This window comes from Medicago truncatula, chromosome 3, assembly GCF_003473485.1.
Source record: "Medicago truncatula cultivar Jemalong A17 chromosome 3, MtrunA17r5.0-ANR, whole genome shotgun sequence".
Classification (NCBI taxonomy): Eukaryota; Viridiplantae; Streptophyta; class Magnoliopsida; order Fabales; family Fabaceae; genus Medicago; species Medicago truncatula.
This window is the reverse complement of record NC_053044.1, coordinates 45,380,068-45,402,216: the sequence shown is the minus strand read 5'-3', so window position 1 is coordinate 45,402,216 and position 22,149 is coordinate 45,380,068. Positions and strand designations below refer to the sequence as shown.

Below are 22,149 nucleotides of genomic sequence, written 5' to 3'. Positions count from 1 at the left end.
TCCATATAAAATTGTGTATTTGTGACTATAACAAGTTTTTGTACTTTGTAAAAAAACGTATGTTTATTTCTAAAACACAATTTTATTTTAAAGATTCCTTAAACAATCTCCTTGTTGATTGTTGAAGCTCTGTCGTCGACCATCGTGAGGCCACCAAAGCTCGGCTTCTGACCACTATGATACGACCGGAGCTCCACCATATTGATCTCCGGTCGGTAGCCATTAATCAGCACTATGAGAGAGGGATGTTAAATGGTAGGGTGTCAAATGGGGTGCAATATTTGAAAAACGGGTGTAAATAGAAAAAGAAGGCGTCAATGCTAATGTATTGACAAAGTTAGCAAAGGCCCATAATGGTTCAAATACAGAAACACCCTCGAGAGTTGCACACTGTTGCGTTTTGCATCACTTTCTCTCTCTCTACAATTTCAGACACAGACACAGATTCACTTTCACCCCAACATCATCACCTTCAACTCAACGCACCATAAGATGTTCAAAAAGTACACTCTTTCTCACTCTACTCTCTATATTCTAATTCATCCATTCACCATTTGCTTCTATATTATTTTTTTCATTTTATTTAATTTATTTTTCGGAGTTAATTCTGTCAGCAATTGCACCATTGTTGGTGGTGGTACTCTAAACCCTAAAAAATTGATTTAATTTGTTATTGTTATTTCCAATGCCCACTTTTTTTTAGTACCTCTTTACCACAATAACTCATTATTTCTATTGTATATATTTTTGCTTCAATCTACAATTGTTTATTCAAATAATGATTTTTCAATTCGTATCTTTAGATTCAAATGTCAAAAAATGTTTTTTTTTTCTTTTCAGATTTTCATCTGAAGAGGTGTCTGCACAGAATCAAGTGAAAGCTTCCGTTCAACGAAGAATACGGCAAAGTATTGCAGATGAGGTGATGTCACTTTTTTTTTTTTTGGGTTCGTTTTTTGTTGTCCTTAGATATCACTAATTGTATGTGGGTTTGGTGCCATGATTCTGTTGAAGCTTCAAAATGTTATTTTTGCCGAAACCACGGTGGCTTTTATCGTCAATCCAAACGTGCACTAATTCACCAAAATATGCATCTTTTTTATTGCACGTGAATTTGTGTTAACTATGTGACTATTAATTAATGTAAATCACTAAACTGCAGTATCCAGGACTTGAACCAGTGTTGGATGATATACTTCCCAAGAAGTCCCCTCTTATAGTTGCTAAATGGTTCGTTTGTGAATTGTAGTTCTATTTTCTTTGAGGTTTTCGACACATCATAAGTTTTATAGCTTCTAACTAGTTGTTTTTTCCGTTGTTCTTGTAGTCAGAACCATCTCAATCTGGTTGTGGTGAACAATGTGCCTTTATTTTTTAGTGTTCGTGATGGCCCTTACATGCCTACCTTGCGACTTCTCCATCAATGTAAAGTTCATATTTCTTGCAATTTTTTACTTGTTTGCAATATTCTTTCATCTGGGAGGGGAACAAGTCATCAGTAATGAATATTTCACTGTTTTTTTGAGTAATGCATATATGGATATAAACTACTTATAGGATGCAGCTGACCCGTGTTCAACACATATGGTGAATACTGAATAGGGTGCAGTTGAAAATTGAAATGTATTATAGGAAAAACAATAGTTGTTTGGCTACCAAGAAACTTTCTAGTGTAGAGCATACATGATAATGTTGATTGGTTGGATTCTTTTTTTTTAACTGTACTGTTCATACCAAAGGCCTATAAGGTTGAGCAGCATCAATGTTCTGATTGGTATAATTTTCATGACACAGTGAATTAAGCTAGCCTCTTTTACTTTATATATGCATATTTCTCTCAACCATAGTGATGAAATCCAGATAATGTCTTCAACACATAGTGAAATATTTAACTCATTCTGCTGTCTTATTGAGTGGTAGTATCTATAGAATGTTTGCAATTTCATCCAAGTGTTTTTCTAGTTATTATGAACAAGAGAGAACATAAAGATCATACGGTTCTTCATCTATTTGTGATCTTATATTTACTTGTTAGATTCCCCTGAACCTTTGAGAACTAAGAAAACTTTCTTGACTTACCCCTATTTGTACTCCTCAAACCTTTTAATCAAGATAATGTGTTCTTCTGACAGTATTTTTACCCCACATTATAGAGAACCTTGAGACAGGGAGGGAGGGGGAAAAACAAACCACTATAGGAAGTGGAGGGGGAAAACAAACGATTGTTATTGCCTTAGTGGTTCCATTTTCTTACTTTGGTGATTACAATCCACATTCATCCTCTTTTTTAAAATGTAGGAAGTTGTCCGTAATTTATCAATTATCATTTCCTCCCTATGCTTTGACCAAAAGCACCTATAAAACATGGAAGTGTTTCTAGGCTCCACACACAGACATTATGCTCTGCAGTTGGTCTTTCTTATATTGCTTGTGAACTGTACTAATGTTTTTTATTTTTCAGATCCTGATATCATGAAGAAATTACAAGTTGACCGTGGTGCAATAAGATTTGTTTTGGCGGGTGCAAACATAATGTGTCCTGGTCTTACATCTCCTGGGGGTGTTCTGGATGAGGAAGTGGGGGCAGAATGTCCTGTGGTACTGCCATTGTGTTTTGTTGATTGTTCGTAATACACAAAAAGTAAGCATTTTCTAGTGAATTTATATTAACATTCCTCATATCATGTATTTTTCTCATTTCAGGCCATCATGGCTGAAGGAAAACAGCATGCCCTTGCCATCGGATTTACAAAAATGTCAGCAAAAGACATGTAAGAAAATTGTTTCATCGCATGTTTTATCTAGACATGTCTGTTGAATGATATTAATATGAATGCTTTCCCAAATAAATGAAGAACCTCTTTCAGAAACTCTGCCTCTTACCGTTATACTCTCTGGTTGACATTAGTGAACATGATAGTAAAATTAGCATAAATAACTTTTTATGTCATATTTCATTATCAGCCACAACTTCGTGCAATCAGAGGTGGAGCTACGTGTTTAGGTGGGGGTGAAACCACTTCCTTCCACAAACAAGTTTTCCACTTTATTGTCATGTAGTATAAATTTTAATGGAAGCTCCCTCAAATAGAAATAAGATATGGCTAACCTAGTTTCAGTTTCGATGATTGATTGTGTACTTAAGAAGTTCAACTACTTTCATGGTTTCAGAAAAGCAATTAACAAGGGAATTGGGGTCGACAACTTGCATTATCTCAATGATGGTCTTTGGAAGGTATAAATTGATATATGGTCTCCTTTGTATTCATGTACTTATTAAATAAGTATACACAGTGTACACGGTGGACGTATTTATGTTATTCACTTGTTTGATGTGCTACCATGCTACCATCGTGGCTTTTCTTATCTCTTTTGTTTATCTGGATAGTATAACTTATTGGGCTTACCATTTACCACTGATTTTTAATATAGCCTCACAATCTTTATTTTATTCTATATTGTAGATGGAGCGATTTGATTGAAGATGTTGCAACTTGCAAGAGCCGCAATGCCAACTTAGGGATGCAGTCCTGTTTTCTGGAACTTGATCCAGATTTTAGGGATCATAAGTGAACCGGGTTGTTTATTTTATTATACTCGTGTAAACAGTAAAGAAAGGAATTTTGATACAAAAATTGCTCTCTTAGATATTTATGTAGATTTTATGTAACTTGTGAAATACATTGTGGGTGTTGACAAATACAAAGTTTTGTTCGGTTCTCCTATTGAATGTTGGAACCACGCACACAAGTTTATTCAAAGATGGTGATGCCATTTGATCTTTCTTTCATTTGCATACCACATAATTCTCACCCTCGTGAAGTCTTCATGATCTTTCTTTCGTTTGCATACCACATAATTCTCATGACGTCTTTGAAATTTTTCTTCTGTTGAAAAAAATAATCTTGATGCGTTTATGCAGATTTTTCACTTGTTTTCGGTTTATTTAATTTTTTTGTAGTATTGTGTTAGTCAGTCATATCACATCCATGTCTTGTGATCAACCAAAAAAACATCCATGTCTTGTGTCTCATCTGCTTTTTAAATTTTTTGTAGCATTGTGTTAGTCATATCACATCCATGTCTTGTGATCAACCAAAAAAAACATCAAAATCACCCAAAAATCATCCATGTCTTGTGTCTCATCTGCTTTTTAAGTTTGCTTAAAAAAAAAAATCTGCTTTTTAAGTTACAATTTACATTCTCAGTGACCATATTAGGGTTTGTGTCTAACTGACAGCTTGAGATTCACCAAGACGTAAAGTAGAAATTTAATGCTACGAGAACATGTCTTAATAATATAAACAAAATTTCCTTTATGTTGTCGACGTATGCTTTCTCATGGTTAACTCAAGTTTAGTTCTTGAAGATATGTAGACTATGCAACTAATTCAATAGCTGCCTAAATTTGAAATAAAAAACATAAGACACACTAAAAAAATATTGATATAAGAAATCTAAAATCATATATTTAAATAGTTAAAATACTAACTTATATAAAATTTGTCCATTAATGAGATTAAGAGAGCATAGTCTTGTTGACCATATACACAACATCAATGAAATTGCAGAAACCAAAAAACAAAAGCTGATAAAGAACCTCTCCTTCGTAGATAATATTAACATTGCCAAACAGATGACAATAGCCAATACCAATTCTCGAAAGGCATCGGTTTTCCATTAGGCATGGCAATGGGGTGGGGTGGGGACGGGTTTTACATTCCCCGTCTCCATACCCGATTCTCATATATTTACCTGTTACCCTACTCATATCCAACGGAGATGAGAAATTGAACCCCATCCCCGTCCTCGACGGGTTCGGGTATCCCCGCCCCATCTATATCCCCAAGAGCTGAGTCAATAGCACCAGAGACACAGGGGGTGCCCTTCCCCGCATTGAATAATTTTTTTAAATAAAAAAATAGAAGTTTTTTTGCAATCCCTAGAGAAATGTTGTAATGCATTATCCAACAACATGCTCACTTTAACATTTGTTAGACCGATTGATTTAGTTGTTCATTTCAATATCAATGTTAGTCTTTATAACACGACAATTATCAAACAAAATAATATGACATGTCAACACAAAGTAGTTTTCTGCATTTGAGACGAGTTTGGGTATGAGTATCTATATACCCGTTATCCGTCTCATACTCGTGTTTTAAAATCGGGGAAAACCCATACTCAAACCCAATCAAAACGAGGAAAATCCATCAAATTTGATTTGATTCGGATGGTTAACCACAACACAAGTATGTTAAAGCTATTGTTCTAAGACTAACTATTTATTTACACGACCATAACCAAAGTAAATAGTAGTGAATTTGAATGTCTCGTAATTATTTACGGAAAAATTAGCCAAAACAAAATCTTGAAAGGATCAATCATCAAATAGTAATAACTACTTAATTTTTGTCCACACTTCACACATTTTTTCATTAACTCTTAAAATTATCTTATCTTTTATCATCTTGCGGGAAAAAGTGTGTGTCTTACCAACATAGATTTCTATTTTCATGCTTTTTGTGTTGGAAAAACTCTTTCCAGCCTATTATCCATTTAATTTCTTTCAATATAAATAAGTAGCACACAAGTTAATCATATACTCAAATTACTACTACAAGGAGAAAAAAAAAATCAATTTTCCCCCAATTTATAAACAAAAAAACATAAAATTTTATTCTATTTAATCATGTTGTTTTAAAAAATCATCTTTTCCATCCCCGTAAGCTTAGCTCAGTTGGTAGGGATATTGCATATTATATGCAGGGGCCGGGGTTCGAACCCCGGACACCCCACTTCTCCACAATTAAATTGTGTGAGCTCTAGCCACTAGGCTACTTGACCAAAAAAAAAAAAATCATCTTTTCCAATAAAAACTTTTACTTATTCTCATGAAACTAAATGCAAATTGCATTCAATTTTCTCTCTCCCATTTTCTCCATAACCAATTAAAATTGATTTTACATCTTCCCATGAAACTTATTCTAAATAAAACACAAAAAGTTACTCCCTCCGTCCCAAATTGTATGACGTTTTGGGTATTTCACACGCATTAAGAAATGTAATTAATTTTGTGTGGGAAAGAGATATTATGAGTTGTTTTACAAAATTGTCCTTAATAAATTATATGGAAAAGATAAATGAATGACTTGAGAGTAGAGAAGGCAATAAATAGTGAAGGATATAATAGGAAAATTAACATTAATGATTCATTGGTATTGTAAAGCGACATATAATTTGGGACAATTTTTTTTTTTCCAAAGTGACATACAATTTGGACGGAGGGAGTATATTCTAAATTCTTTTGTTTTAGTTTTGTTAATAAGTGTGATTTAACAATTTTCATTGGTTTTTATGGTTTGTTTTGTGGTGTTGGCTCTTGCCTTGTAAATATGTTTTGTTCTTTGTTTTGACTTTCGGGTTTTTATTCCGTGGTACACCTTGCTAGGAAGGCCCTTGTGGTGTTAATATATTTCATTTTAGCCTCTTAACAAAAAAACCATTTTCATTGGTTATTAGTTGTGGAGAAAATGAAAGGGAGAGCAAAATGAGTGCAATGTGCATATTATTTCTCTTTGAAAAATATGATTTTTTAAAATAACATAATTAAATATGATAAAAGTTGGCCTTTTTGCTTATAATTTGGGACAAAAAAAATGTCTTTTTTTCCTTATAATTTAGGACGGATGGAGTATTTCCCTTGGAATTTATTTATATTGTTAATTATTTAGTTGCTTTTTTTCTTTTATAAGTTTTTCTGTAGTACTATCAAAAAGCATTTTTCTTAGAGTAATTGATAGTATGTAACCAAAAAAAAAGAGTAATTGATAGTATCTCAAAAGAAACCTCGATAATGCTTTTGATACGGATGATTACATGTTTTTATTTTATTTCCAACTAGCGTCCAGACGGGCACTCCCGTGCCCGTCTGTCCGCTCTTTCTACTGCGTTAACACATGTATACTTTATCTTTTTTTTTTTTTGCATAAATTAAATTTTGTATAGTTTGCAATTCACAAATATAAGAACTAAAAACCTGATGAGTATAGATTTATTGGTGTCCTTTTTTGTTTGTGTGTTGCGATAGAATATGTATACAATATATTTACCCTTCTTTGTATAATTTAATTTCAACATAAATATATATGTATGTGGATGACATGAAATATGCATTCCCAGTTATAACACATATTAAAACAAAGATAATATAACCACATATTAATATAAACATATATTAAAACATAGATGAAATGAAAACTATATTTGAAATCATATTCAACATCATAAATTCAGAAGCATTAATAATAACATTGTACTTTTATCATCACTAATATTTTATTTGTCGTCATTGATGGAATTTGATGGGAAGGCCAAACATGAAATTAGAATCAGAAGCATGTCTCATTTCCCTGCATTTTATTTGATACAGATGACTTGTATTAGTCGTTAATCGGAAAGACTAAATTGTACGTGAAAAAGGCTATAAAACATCATTTAAAATTTAAAAAGTTGATTACCTTTTAAGAATTGCAGCTAATTCTTCGTACACCCCTTTATCGATAATTTCTTGTCTTTCGAAAAACTACAAATTAATTGCAAAATATTATATGAAAATATAATTTATGGAACACCATATATATATAAGAGTAATATATAAAGCTTATAAAAAATAAAAAAAATAAAAACCCTGATCAATAGAGATATCTTGTTTTAACTTAGATGTTGTAGATTGATAGCTCTCCGTAGTTATTGGATTAGGCAAATTGCTAAAATAAATAAATTATTGTTTTGTCTCAAAGATGAATTAGTGATAAATAATATATTTGGTAGATAATATTTTTATAAATAAATGCATTAAATACCTATATTTTCTTTGAGCCAAAATTTCTCTTTTCACAATATTCCACATATGTGTTTTATCAGTTATTATTGTTGAACCCCACCCAAGAGAGTACACCTTTAGACGATGAATCTGTCATTAAAAAATTAAGTATTAATGAAATGATGATGAGGTTGTCATAGGAAGACATGGTTTTTGATACCAAGGCAAATACTTTGTCATCAATGTTGCACATAGAAGAAAGTGACTCCTCATCCTTCCAAATGTTCTATTTTTTCTGAAACTCTCCCTCCTGAATTTTGTGATAGGTTTGAGACATGTTATTGTCTATCATTAGTTGTTGAAAACAACATGTTAATTTAAGATTTAAGTGTAACATACCTTTTTTTCAAAGTACATTTCAAGATGCTTTTTTTTTTCAACTGCTGACATAGATGGAAGTAGAGCTGTCAAAACGGACGGCCCGGCCCTAGCGGGCTTCGGGCTTTAGCGGGCCGGGCCAAAAAGCCCGGTTGAAAAAACGGGCTTGAAATATACTACCCGAGCCCGGCCCTACACGGGCCGGCCCGTATTAAAAATTATATATTTTTTGTTTTAAAATAGTACTATAAAACATTGCTATAATTTTTTATAAATAATATTTTTAATATGTTTAAATAATGTCTAGCACAAAAATAAATTGCAAACATTTTCGTACAAACGTCGTAAACTAAAACGACGAGGAAAATGATTTTAAATAAATTAGATACGTTATGGTTTAAATATTTATATATTCGATCTTTAAAATTATAAATAACGAAACGAATAAATATAATTTTATATTACATTTATATTTGTGTTAATTCATTGACTTTTCACTTTTGTTTTTTTACTTTGATAATCAACTAAGTAAAGAATTATTTGAAAAATATATATAATTTATAGGATTTTTTTTTGTTATGCGGGCTAACGGGCTACCCGCGGCCCGTTCGGGCTAGCCCTAACGGGTACCGGGCTTTTAAGGGCCGGGCTGAAAAGCCCTATTAAAATTCGGGCTCAATATTTTAGGCCCAAGCCCTATATTTATTCGGGCTAAACGGGCCGGCCCATACGGCCCGGCCCGTTTTGACAGCTCTAGATGGAAGATATCATTGTGTTCTAACTTTCCTGCATAAGAAAAAAAAAAGATAATATTATATACTGTTTAAATGAACATGATGTAATGTTTTCAGTTAATTTGTATTTATGATGACATACTTGGTTAGTGGTTAAAATTCACTTTTAAGGTGAATATGCGGGGTGAAGGAGATTCAAAATCTGATCATTGTATATTATAATGCATTGTTCCTATTAATTGAACTATTCTCATAGTGATCGTCTTGACGATAGTATTTAAAATCTGTCAGACCGACTAACTGAATAAGAACATATTTTATTTTGGGACATATTACACGAACCTCTATTTTTGTTTGAAAACTTCCTTATATATTTAAAATAGTGTGGTCAACCTTCCTGTATAAGAAAGAAGTGGTTCACCTCTGAATCGGGTCCGTATTTGAAGAACGGACATTTATTATTTGTGTTTTAATTCAATACATACTCTCGTCATCATAGTTCACTATTAGGAGGCTCACTTTTAATTTTTTTTTTTTTTTTGGTATAGGCACACTTTTAATTTAATATATGAATTAAAATAGTTTTTTCTAGAGTAAATTGTTCATTGGCTAGTTGTTATTAGTATGTTTAAACAGTGGTATAAAGTAAAGAAGTTTAAAAAAGTTGGAGAAATCGACGTATTAATAACTTAAAATTGTGAATTGTGAATAATAAGTCTAAGATGTTAATAAGAAAAATAAAAATTCAAACTTGTTTACTAATATTTTTTGGTAATACATAACTTTAGTTGTACGTACCTTGATTGTAATACGATGTTGCGTCATTAGGTGTGGTGTCGGAGAAGACATTTAATGTTGGAGTCTCTGAAAAAATATAGTGAATTCTTATTAGGAAAATGTGGCTAAATATGAGGAATTATAAAGATATATAATTACTAAATTTAACTAAGTAATTGTTAGAAAATATCGTGCTTACCACTTGTAGTGTGTCATCACTATTTATTCTACTTGGTTCCGCTTCATTGTCATGAGTTCCTTGAAAATATCTTGAATCAATATGACGGTATATAAGTTGTAGTAGAAAGCACGAAGGTTAGTTTATTAAAAATGATTAATATATTGTAAATTGTTATAAGTATTTGTAATTTGAAGTAAGCTTTAAATAAATTAATAAACAATATTTTTTTTATCACTAACCAGATGTGGTGTGATTGATTCGTCGACGACTACTTGTTCCAGCCTCATTGTCATGTGTTCCTTGAACACGTGACGATGTGAAATTTAAATTTGTCAAATCATTACATGGCATCATGTGATCTCTGTTTGTTTCACTTGTTGTCTGAGGTTGTTTTCCCCCTTTTTTTTTATTGTCTATAATTTGTTCGCCTTCTAGACAATTCTTGTTCTCTTTGCTCGGTGCTCATATTTTGCCTCGGATTTCTTGCATTTTGAGTTCGTCTTTCCCTTTGCAGATCCCTTGACTGTTGCCCGCGATTATTTTCCATCTTATTTTGATGTTTGTTGATCTGTGCAATTGAAAGAAGCATTTACAAAGTTACTATCAAAACCAAAAATAAATGATGGTAGAAGGAAAAATTATTAAAAAAGTGCCGGCAGGGGAAAAAAAGGAAAAAATTATGAATGTGGACTATGTTCTAAAATAGTATGAAAATGAGATTGATATTTTTTATCACAAACTCGATGATATTATAAAATCTTCAAACTGATACATGTTAAAAAATAATCATTTAAACGTGTGACAAATTTTGTTTCAATTGGAAAATAAAAGAATGAATAAAGGAAACAAACACAAATAGATACAAAAAGGATTAAGGAAAAAAAGGATGAAAAAGTAGGACAATATATTTTTATTAAAAAATGTATTAAAAAAGGATACAAATCTTCTTAAATAATTAATTAGTTTTTTTTTTATTTTTTTTATGCAGATCCAGCTTTCCAAAAGACAATTTTTTGTTCCCACATAAACCAATTTAAACTAAAGATTGTAAACATATTCTAAAATAATTTATTTCAAATAAAAAAAGTAGACAATTATATTCTTTCTTGAATTAACATAGGAATAAGAGATATTGTGACTTACACAAACTCAATCAGCAAAGAAATCTGAATTGTCAAAAAATGAGAGGATTAGAAGTCCCTTAAATTCAGATCGCTCCTTCCGTGCAGCTCTCTAAAAATTACATTAAGCATAACCAAAAGAGTCACAACCTCAAAATTGAGAATACATTTTTTTGCATAACAATTAGTTCAGTTATTAAAAAAATTAATAGTTTGTTGAATAATTATCAAGGCATTGGTATAAGTTTTTGCATCGGTAGTTATATTAGTATTAATATTTGATGGTTCTGCACAAGTTTAGTGGAGGCACTTACAAAATGTAGGCATTGCCATACAAATTTTCATCGAGGGACAAAAAATGATAGAAAGATTAGTGTTCATTTTCATTGATGGAGGCTTTGTCATTCATATGATATGGTTAAATATTGATCTTCAAATAATGAAGACATGTTATCTAAAAAAAAAAAAAAGTAACGAAGACATGTAGTATAGTTACAACCTACTGCCTATATCTCTAGTTAGAAAATGGAGACATTGATATTCATATACTAAGCTAAAAACTTAATATATAAGAACTTAACATAAACCAATCTTTATCACTAACCCAATTGATAAAGGTAAAAACTTTAATTAGGTTTTTATCCAATCACTTTAAAACATAAACAACAGTTTGCCAGTTTCATGGGTCAATGATTCACGACATGCTTCCAACTCTTTCTCTAACTCTTCAGACCAATCGTTGGTGTAAACACGCTCTAAAATCATGTTGGGTTTTGAAGAACTAAAAACCTGATGAGTATAATTACAACCTACTGCCTATATCTCTAATATTAATATATAGTGATTCTCTTTGGTAGTGTGTCTAGTAATTATAATTGAATTTACACTCTTTCTTTAATGCACATATGTATTATTGTCGTTTCTATTGCTATTTATATGGTTATTGGAGTTGAAACTTAAAAGATCTGTGATAAATTGCAAGATATAAGACCAACTTGTATATAAGGTTAAACCAAACCAAACCAAGATATAAGGTTGAGTATTGTCAAATTATGATTATTAACGTATATGGTGAAAAGTTATGCGTTACTTCCTTATATTTAACGCATATAAACTAAAAGTTATGAGTTTATATTTGTTTACTGTGAAATCTTATTCAAGTCATAGTATATACAAACTTAACATGATCATTTATAAAGTTTATGACACAGAAAGGTAAACAAAATTAACTTGTATGTTATCCAAAGAATAATGCAAAGTAATTTAATGAAAGTATGTAGAACCTGTATCTTCTTGTAGTAGCCAAAATTGTTTGAACTGGTCCTCCACGTGATATCCACAAACGTATTTCTTCTTCTCTCAACAATGTTTCAACCATTCAATTGTTCAATTGTTTGATTTTTGTTTTGGAATAAATGATAGTTACATATGAAGAAACAAATGATTGTAATTATGGAAGTTACATGAAGTTAAATGATAGTTAAATGATTTTTGTTGAGGAAGAAACAAAGGATGGTAATTATGGAAGTTACGTGAAGTTACATATGAAGTTATTCTTTTTTGTTTTTTTTTTTTTTAAAATAAAAATGAAGTTAAAGTGAGTAAATTAGAGTAACCATTGAGGGTAATTATGGAAGTAAATTAGGCTACACCAAAAAATTGTATTGCCTTTATGTATAGGTATAGATATGGAAGATTAAATATGTAATTTATTTGCCTTGGATAGTAGTGCCAAATAAATTTAAATGTATTTAACCCTCCATAATCCTTTCATACAAATTGTGTAAAACGATTACAACTATTATTTTAGATATTTTGAGTTGAATTGATTTTGTCTTTATAATTCAGTCTACTTAAATTATGGAGGAAAAGTCAATCAAACTCAAAATATGTAAATCAATGTTGCAACCGTTTTACAAAATTTGTAACATGGAAGGATTATGAACGATTAAATTTCTAGCTTTTGATTTTTAAACGCAAATTTATGATTCTATTCATCTTACATGAATATAGCATGAGGATAACACGAATTAACCCTTTCAGCTTTGGTTCAAGTTGCTTGTTATGGTCTTGATTAAGATTTTCCATTGCATCGCATTTCATCCTTTCTCTATAAGATTCTCATTTACGTTTTTGTAATATTATTAAATGGTGGACGATGTATATATTTTCTTTATCCTAATGATTTATGATTTTTGTATTTGTTAAATGAAAAATGTACATTTGTGTTCTTGAAAGTTGAAACATAAGTTAAGAATCTAAATGTGGTTTTTTTCTTGAAAAATGTAGATTTAATGTCTTAAAATTTTCAAAAGTTATATTTTTAATATATATATTTTTTTTTTCATTTTACACTCATTAACTTGTGCATTAAAGGTAAAAGTTAGCATCACCTTTTTTTTAATTAATATTTGGGTTATGAAGATCCGAGTTAGGGGATGAAGTTGTGGGTTGGGTCTGAAGATTTGGATGAAGATAAATTCATATTCACTTTATATTGACTTTGTTAAAAAAATTGGTTGGATTTTAGGAGTTCAATTTTCCATATTTGTACCGGTTAAAATTGATATTTTATGTTTTTTTTTTAAGTTTTAATTAATAAATAAATCAATGTGGGAAAAAACTAATTAATAGAATCAAGTTAATGTGTCACAACACCAATCTTATTAAACACTTTTTTTGTTACAACTTACAACATCTTCCATGACACATTGACTTGTTTTATTAAGGGTTAATTATGTTTAAGGTTCCTAAATAAGCGAGCTTTTAACATTGGTCCTTATTTAAATTTTATTAAATTTTTCATCCCCAACGTTTTTTTTCGTTTGTAAGTTTGGTCATTGCTGTCAAATTGTGCTGACTAGGCTAACATAATATTGACTCAGACATGCCACATGGACATTTCAAGTGATATGGCTGTCATGTGGTAAATGACATCATATGTTTTTGGTCCCTATAAAATTGGGACCTTTTAAGTTTAGTCCTTACTTAATTATAATAGTGTTTTTAGTCCATATAAAAAAATTATGCACTCAGTTTTAGTCCCTACTAAATCTAAATTTGTTTAATTATGCTTAAACTTTTAAGATTTTGAACAATTTTTTGCACAAGTGTTAAAGAACATTACGAAAAGTTCATATGCAAAAAATTATATCAAAATTTTATTTCTGCGTCCAAATTTTTGTTACTTTTATTTTGAACTTTTGTCTTTAAAAAATTCATATTTAATTTATTTCATATTAAAAAGTTCTAAATTTTAGTAAACGAGCCATTTGTAATGTTCTAAAAATATTTCACCCTACAAATATTTCCAGCCATTCCCTAAATTTGTCGGGGGAAAAAAAAGCAGATATGTGTTACTGTTTCTCTTTGTTACTACTTCGCTCTCTTCAATCTTCTTGCTCCCACCCTTTGTTTCCCGATCTAAACCTTGAAAAGGTTGTTGCTGGATTTTTCAATGGTGAAGATTGTTGAGTTTTTTTTTGTGTTGAAGTTGACGTGTAATCCAGTTGTTGAAATTGATGTCTTAGATGAATTTGCAAGTGAAGGTTAGAAGAGCGTCGTCGACGTGAACGAGGTGGTGAAAAGGGTAGAAGGAGAGAGTTTGGATTTTTCACCACCTCGTTCATGCTGACGACGCTCTTCTAAAAACTTTTAAATTTTTCAATGATTTTTTTTTATACAAGTTTAGAACATTACAAAAGGTTCGTTTACTGAAATTTAGAATTTTTTAACATGAAATAAATTAAATATGAATTTTTTTAAAAGACAAAAGTTCAAAATAAAAGTAACAAAAATCTGGACGCAGAAATAAATTTTTGCAGATAAACTTTTTGTGATGTTCTTAACACTTGTGCAAAAAATTGTTCAAAATCTTAACTATTTAAACATAATTAAACAAATTTAGATTTAGTAGGGACTAAAATTGAGTGCATAATTTTTTTATATGGACTAAGAACACTAATATAATTAAATAAGGACTATACTTAAAATGTCCCAATTTTATAGGGACCAAAAACATATGATGTCATTTACCACATGACAGTCATGTCATTTGAAATGTCCATGTGGCATGTCTGAGTCAGCATTTTGTTAGCCTAGTCAGCACAGTTCGATGGCAAGGACCAAACTTACAAACGGAAAAAAATGTTGGGGGTGAAAAATTTAATAAAATTTAAATAGGGACCAATGTTGGAAGCTCGCTTATTTATAGGGACCTTAAACATAATTAACCATTTTATTAATTACTACCTCTGTTCCTTTTTAATTGTCACTTTTTACATTTTACACAAACCAAGACAATCAATAATTGTTACTACTACTTTTGATGCAATAAGTTATACTTTTACTATGATGATCTTATTCATTTAACATCTCATTTCATATTTTTTTTATCTCCGCAATAAATAACTAACGATAATATTGGTAAAACAACATTTAATGTTACATGAAACTTTGAAAGTGATAGTTAAATAGGAACAATTTTTTTTCTTCAAAAGAGACACTTAAAAAAGAATGGAGGGAATAGTTTTCATGACTTAACTAAACAAAACATATTTATTTATTAATTAAAACTTAACAAAACATAAAATATCTTAAACAAGTACAAAACCAAATAACCAAGCAAAATGTTCGTCACAGTCATAGTCACAGTCTTTGTGTTAACTATGTGACTATTAATTAACCTAAATCACTAAACTGCAGTATCCAGGACTTGAACCAATGTTGGATGATATACTTCCCAAGAAGTCCCCTCTTAATCTCTTATAGTTGCTAAATGGTTCGTTTGTGAATTGTAGTTCTATTTGCTTTGAGGTTTTGGACGCATCATAAGTTTTATAGCTTCTATAACTATTTGTTTTTTCCGTTGTTCTTGTAGTCATCTGGTTGTGGTGAACAATGTGCCTTTGTTTTTTAGTGTTTGTGATGGTCCGTACATGCCTACTTTGCGACTTCTCCATCAATGTAAAGTTAATAATTCTTGCAATTTTTTACTTGTTTGTAATATTCTTTCATCTGGGAGGGGAACGAAGTCATCAGTAATGAATATTTCACTGTTTTTTTTTTAGTAATGCATATATGGATATAAACTACTTATAGGATGCATCTGACCCGTGTTCAACACATATGGTGAATACTGAATAGGATGTTGAAAATTGAAATGTATTATAGAAAAAACAATAGTTGTTTGGTTACCAAGAAACTTTCTAGTGTAGAGCATACATGATAATGTTGATTGATTGGATTCTATTTCTTTAACTGCACTGTTCATACCAAAGGCCTATAAGGTTGAGCAACATCAATGTTCTGATTGGTATAATTTTCATGACACATTGAATTAAGCTAGCCTCTTTTACTTTATATATGCATCTTTCTCTCAACCATAGTGATGAAATCCAGATAATGTCTTCAACACATAGTGAAATATTTAACTCATTCTGCTGTCTTATTGAGTGGTAGTATCTATAGAATGTTTGCAATTTCATCCAAGTGTTTTTCTAGTTATTATGAACAAGAGAGAACATAAAGATCATACGGTTCTTCATCTATTTGTGATCTTATATTTACTTGTTAGATTCCCATGAACCTTTGTGAACTGAGAAAACTTTCTTGACTTACCCCTATTTGTACTCCTCAAACCTTTTAATCAAGATAATATATGTGTTCTTGTGACAGTATTTTTACCCCACATTATAGAGAACCTGGAGAATGGGAGGGAGGGGGAAAACAAACCACTATAGGAAGTGGAGAGGGAAAACAAACCATTGTTATTGCCTTGGTGGTTCCATTTTCTCACTTTGGTGATTACAATCCACATTCATCCTCTTTTTTAAAATGTAGGAAGTTGCCCGTAATTTATCAATTATCATTTCTCTCTATGCTTTGACCAAAAGCACCTATAAAACATGGAAGTGTTTCTAGGCTCCACACACAGACATGGAAGTGTTTCTAGGCTCCACACACAGACATTATATCACAATTTCTCTGTTATTTTCATCTTGCTCTTAAACAACTTATTTTTATAAGCACTTTCCGCTGCGCATAGAACATAGCGATTGTTCTAATAGACACTACCAAAAAAAAAAAAAAAAAAGAATTGGATGATGGTATCTACCAAGCAAACTTCAGTGTGTTCACCTAAAAGTTATAAAAGTTAAGAGAGTCGCTATCAAATTTGTTTTATTTTGAAACTTGAAGTTAGGAACTGAAGTTTTGTTTTATTTTTTAAAAATTTGATTTTAACCTAATCTTAAAATATATATTATATATTGAAGTAAAAAAGAGTCTTTTTCGATTATGGGCATCGCCATATTCAATATTTAAGAAAAAATAGAACATTCTGATAAAACTAAAACTTTTTCTAAAGCACTTTTGATCTATAGGTTAAGAACTAAACACAAAGCTCATAGCATCATACAAGCCAACTCCACTAACTTGGAATATACGTTAAAAAAATAACTGATGTAACCTATGTGATCCATAAATCGGAATCAAACAGACTAATATAATATGTTCGATACGATGAAGTTTTTTTTTTTTTGGTACAAAGATACGATGAAGTTTAATGAGTGAAAAGTGAAAGAAAACTTAAAATTACAAAAAGAGAAACATTGATATATATCATAATCATGGATTCATGATGAGTTAATGCATGCAATAGTTTTAAGAGGACTTACCTTTCAAGAGGATAGATATCAGAATTAGGGATGGCAATTGGATCCAGATTCAATGGATACCCGCAAAAAATACCCACAATGGGTAGGGTAAAACCCCGCTTTTATGGATCTGGGTACGGGTACGGGTAATACCCACAAAATTAAATGAATATGGGCACGGGTAAGGGTACTATACTGCCCAGACCCACAGACCCGCATATACATATTTATATAATATCATAAATTGTTTATTTATTTTTTATGTATAATTAATTAATTTATTTAGCTATTTAAGCCTAAACCTAAACTTAAACCAAACAACTGCTTAATACAATAACAACTCCATCATGCCGGTGTATAATTTTTTAGGAATATTTCGGATGTTTTCTATTTGACTAAATACCACGGTTTATGTTATTTTATGAGTTAATTTTAAAAAATTGAGATCGTAGTTTTATTTCATTTGTGATGTTTTTTTTTGTTTTTCCATAGTTAAAGTGCGGGTAATGGGTGCGGGTATAGACACTTAAGTACCCATAGAGTATGGGGAAGGGGACTAAAGTTGTTGCCCACGAGGGTACGAACACGGATACGGGTATTTTTTATAAATGCGGGTATAAGAACGGGCATTGTAGTACCCTACCCATTGCCATCCTAGAATGATCGCTCTCTTTGACTCTGCTTTGCTCCTTTTATGCGATTTTTTTTTTTTTTCACTGTTCTCTATTTGTTATTTTCCTTATGGAGTTATGATGCTTTTATAGCTTATGTATTCACTCCCATCCTTAGTCTTCGGATACTCTTTTACTAGTATTTTTATTAATCTGTTTGAGTAAGATCGACACTTATTAAACGCTTTTTTCTGTTTTTTTCTTTGAGAGTCAAAACAAAATTCTCCTTAATTATTTACTTTAAATTTGATTTTTCTTTTTTCTTTTTTTCTTCAAGACAGGCACTCCGCTCTTTCTATTGCGCTAACGTTTGAATATTATGAACGTTTTTTTTTTTTTTTTTTAATTTTGTTTAAAAGTAAAAATATATGTTTTTTATTTTCAAATTATAACAAATCAAACTAACCATGATTATCTATTTCAATGAATCCAACAATATAACAAAAAAAATATAATCTAAATTCTTTTTTTTTAATGACACCAACAACAATTTTTATTATAAAGAAAGTTGTTGTTTAAGGGTATAATTGAGATAATGAAAAAGTAAGTATAAATACAATCATCTAGTTTGTTACACTTTTTAAATGATAAAGGAAAAAACTTAACATTTATGTTTGTTACACTTTTATTTTAATATATTAATTTATTCTTATCTATTTGTTACATGTGTTATTTGTATTGAATATTGAGGGTATTTTTGGAAGAAAAAATCAAGCCCAAAAGTGCTGAAAGGGTAGTTTTCTTTATATATAGTATAGATATTTTTCACTTTTATTTGTAACAAAATATACTCTCTTTTTTCAATAGCACCAATGTAAATAATTTAGAAAATATAACATAAATTCTTATATTTTTTAATAAACAAACAATATAACATTATTCTAGAATTTGTTTTAATAATAGAATAATAAAAACCCATTATGAAATCCTCTATTTCTTTTGTATATAGTACAGATTTTTAAAACTTAATGTTTGATAAATATTTATTTTAAAGTGAAGAATCATTTTAGTATTGAAAAACTCTGTGATCTATGATAAAAATACCCAATGTGGTCTATGACAAAAATAAAAACAATAACTCCAAGGGCATGAATTATTAGTGGTAAAAAGATAGGTGTATTAAATATGGGAGATCCCGACTCGAGCCCTGTTATTGCCTTTGAAGGGAGATAAATGCAAATACATTTGTAAGTGTGGTTTGACTCTATATGTGGAGGGAGTTGTCTTCATATAATGGTATAGATATTAGATTTTGACTCTATAAAAAAAAAAAAAAAAAAAAAATTGACTTAGTCCATAAAAATAAAATTAAAGTTAGAAACATAATATTATTGATATATATCATTGAAAATATAGGTAGGTTTTATTATAATTTGAAAGTCACAACTCATAAACATGTATGCTTATATTTTCCTTAAAAAAACATTTATACTTATATCTAAAACAAATAAGTAATTATATAATTCAAATTAATAAATAATTAATTCAAATAAAATCCCAAATTATAGAAAACAATACTGCTTATAATGCCCCCCTTAAGTGCAATAAAAAAAAATAGTGTCTGTCCGAACACTAGTTATTTTTTATTTATAAATAATGTTTATAATCAATTAAATTAAAAATTCATGCTATTATTAATAAATATATTTCTTATTTATTATTCTCTTTTTTTATATTTTTTTTCTACATTCATGGACTAGGTGATGTGTGTGCTTGCTTGTCATGTAAAACCTTTTATCATGGACTAGGAATGAGATTCTAATGAGGTGTAGGTGTGGTCACTCATCCCAAGTTGATGGTTGATGACTTTAAGTACTCTCAAGAGGATATCACCAGGTTCTATTTTTTGATTACTCGAGTGTTGGAATATTTTTTGGGTTGAGTTCACTGTGGTTCAACTACAAACTAATATGGTTGCTTAGCTAGCTAAAGCAACCATCTCAAAAATTTGTTCTCAAAAGTTTTATTGGCGTTCATGGTTGTATTGAGCCCTCGATTTTAAATAAAATGCACTATATTTTCCTATATAAAGAAGAAAAATGTTTCGTAAAAAGGAAAACAGAAGTAAAGTTAAAAAATAAGATTCATCAAAGAAACAAGTCAACTAAAAGATGCAAAGAAGGACAAAAGAATGAAAACAATAAAAGGTCGAATAAGAAGAAAAACTGAGGCTGAGCGTTGAAAATTCAAAAACAGACATCCAAATACCAAACTGAACATTTTTTTTAGGTAGATAGATGAAATGGCAAAGCCATTATAAACTCACACAAACAAGTGGAGGTCGAACCCCAATCATGACATCTGGCCTAACAATTTCGGCATTTTACCAGTTGAGCTAGGACTTCTGAATCCAAACTGAACATTCTTAATTAGTAACAAACAAACAAACATCCTAATCAAGTAACCAGAAGCATGAAAAGTAAGCTATTTTTTTGGTAATGATGAAGAGCAAGCATGCAAACTACATAATGAACAAAGAGACACAACGTAATGCCACAAAAAAAATGACAATTACTCGATCTGTTTTTTTATTTAATCATCCTTAGGATTATTGTTTCTTCTGGTAAGCACTAATACTTCCGATCTTATATTTAAGAAAAGTTTAAATCAACAAGAATTGATGAATTTAGTCTAAAATTTAATTTAAATGTATCAATTTTTATTGACTTAACTTTCTTTTATATATAGAACTAAAGACAGTAAAAGCCCACAAAAATCAATTGATATTTCATATTTGATAAATTTATGTCATGGACCACTACTTGTTGGTTTGGTGCGTAGCTGTGAGTTCATGGATGTCGTGACGTGATAACTTTATGTTTGAAATTTCCAAATATGCTAAACAAACGTCAACCTAATTTATTCAAAACTAACATTTTAACACATGTAAATTATAAATCGTATTTTTGTGAAATCTTGGTTTCGGTTTTTATTATGAATGATTAAAATTATTTTCTTTTTATGTGTGATCATACTAGCACCAATGTCTCGGATCTCATCAGACCTCTGTAGTTAAACATGTTTAGACGATAATATTACTATGACGAAAAGGATGACCGCCCAAAAAGTATGTGTTGCACCTCACATTTAATCCGAAAAAATAATAATTCATTTTCATTAAAATTAGAAGTATACATGTTCGTGACTTTCAAATTTTAACAAACTATATGTATCTCTTTTTGGTTCACCATCTAGATACAAATACTCTATTAGATATAACTAGGCTTATTGTTCCTAATGATTGGTCGATCATTTGGAATCCTCATGTTCCCCATGTTGGATTCGGATCAGAGGCTGCTGCACTCCCCAATTGTCATCCATGTTGCCCTTTATGTGTCTATATCTCTCATGATTTCCCTCTCACACATCCTCATCTCTTCATTTCTCTTTCCTCACTCACAAACTGGATTTCGGGATTCAATTGATCTGGTTATCCTTGTCTTCACAAATTTTACCGACTTTTTCTTCAAGTATAGTGACACCTTGTTCCATCATCGTTGTAGTATTTGGCACATGTTATTGTCGAGTCATTAGCATGACAAAAACTTATAGCTGTTAGGCGACATTGTGGAAGAACATGCTAGTGTAAGTAAGTGACTGTGTAGCGGGGTTTTTGTAGCTGTGGCAAGCTGCTAAGAACAACTAAGTGACCATCGATCAGCTCTAGAATCGCAGCCTGCTCTTGCTCTTGGACAAAACCACCTCATGGTATGTTGAAGGGTTATAACAATCGATGCCGCCTTTACTAATGGAATGGTTGGTTTTGGCATGTGTTTTAGAGATCAATGTGGCCATCTTATTCGAGT

General features: G+C 30.6%; 1 protein-coding gene and 1 long non-coding RNA gene across 3 annotated transcripts; one reads left to right on the top strand and one right to left on the bottom strand.

The window, feature by feature from the left end:
• Positions 1–366: 366 nt before the first annotated feature.
• LOC11415367 (malignant T-cell-amplified sequence 1) lies at positions 367–3,790 on the top strand. Its single transcript, XM_003602246.4, has 8 exons — positions 367–503; positions 841–922; positions 1,163–1,230; positions 1,328–1,425; positions 2,462–2,598; positions 2,704–2,771; positions 3,172–3,235; positions 3,465–3,790. Exons 1-8 carry the CDS (start codon positions 493–495, stop codon positions 3,480–3,482), a joined length of 546 nt encoding a protein of 181 aa, XP_003602294.1. The 5' UTR covers positions 367–492; the 3' UTR covers positions 3,483–3,790.
• A 3,430-nt stretch (positions 3,791–7,220) lies between these two features.
• Positions 7,221–10,476, bottom strand: LOC11430805 (uncharacterized). 2 transcript variants are annotated; one of them, XR_003009912.2, is made up of 5 exons: positions 10,135–10,476; positions 9,914–9,983; positions 9,736–9,801; positions 7,521–7,585; positions 7,221–7,412 (listed from the first exon to the last, which is right to left on the bottom strand). It is a non-coding gene; the product is annotated as an uncharacterized lncRNA (long non-coding RNA). The 2 variants fall into 2 exon arrangements; XR_005645100.1 differs by lacking the exons at positions 9,736–9,801; positions 9,914–9,983; positions 10,135–10,476 and adding exons at positions 7,866–7,975; positions 8,058–8,231.
• Between the last annotated feature and the right edge of the window lie 11,673 nt (positions 10,477–22,149).

Coding starts and splice junctions, on each gene's coding strand:
- LOC11415367 (XM_003602246.4), top strand. Junction 1,426..2,461: donor CTTGCGACTTCTCCATCAAT/GTAAAGTTCATA, acceptor TTTATTTTTCAG/ATCCTGATATCATGAAGAAA. Junction 2,772..3,171: donor AAAATGTCAGCAAAAGACAT/GTAAGAAAATTG, acceptor TCATGGTTTCAG/AAAAGCAATTAACAAGGGAA.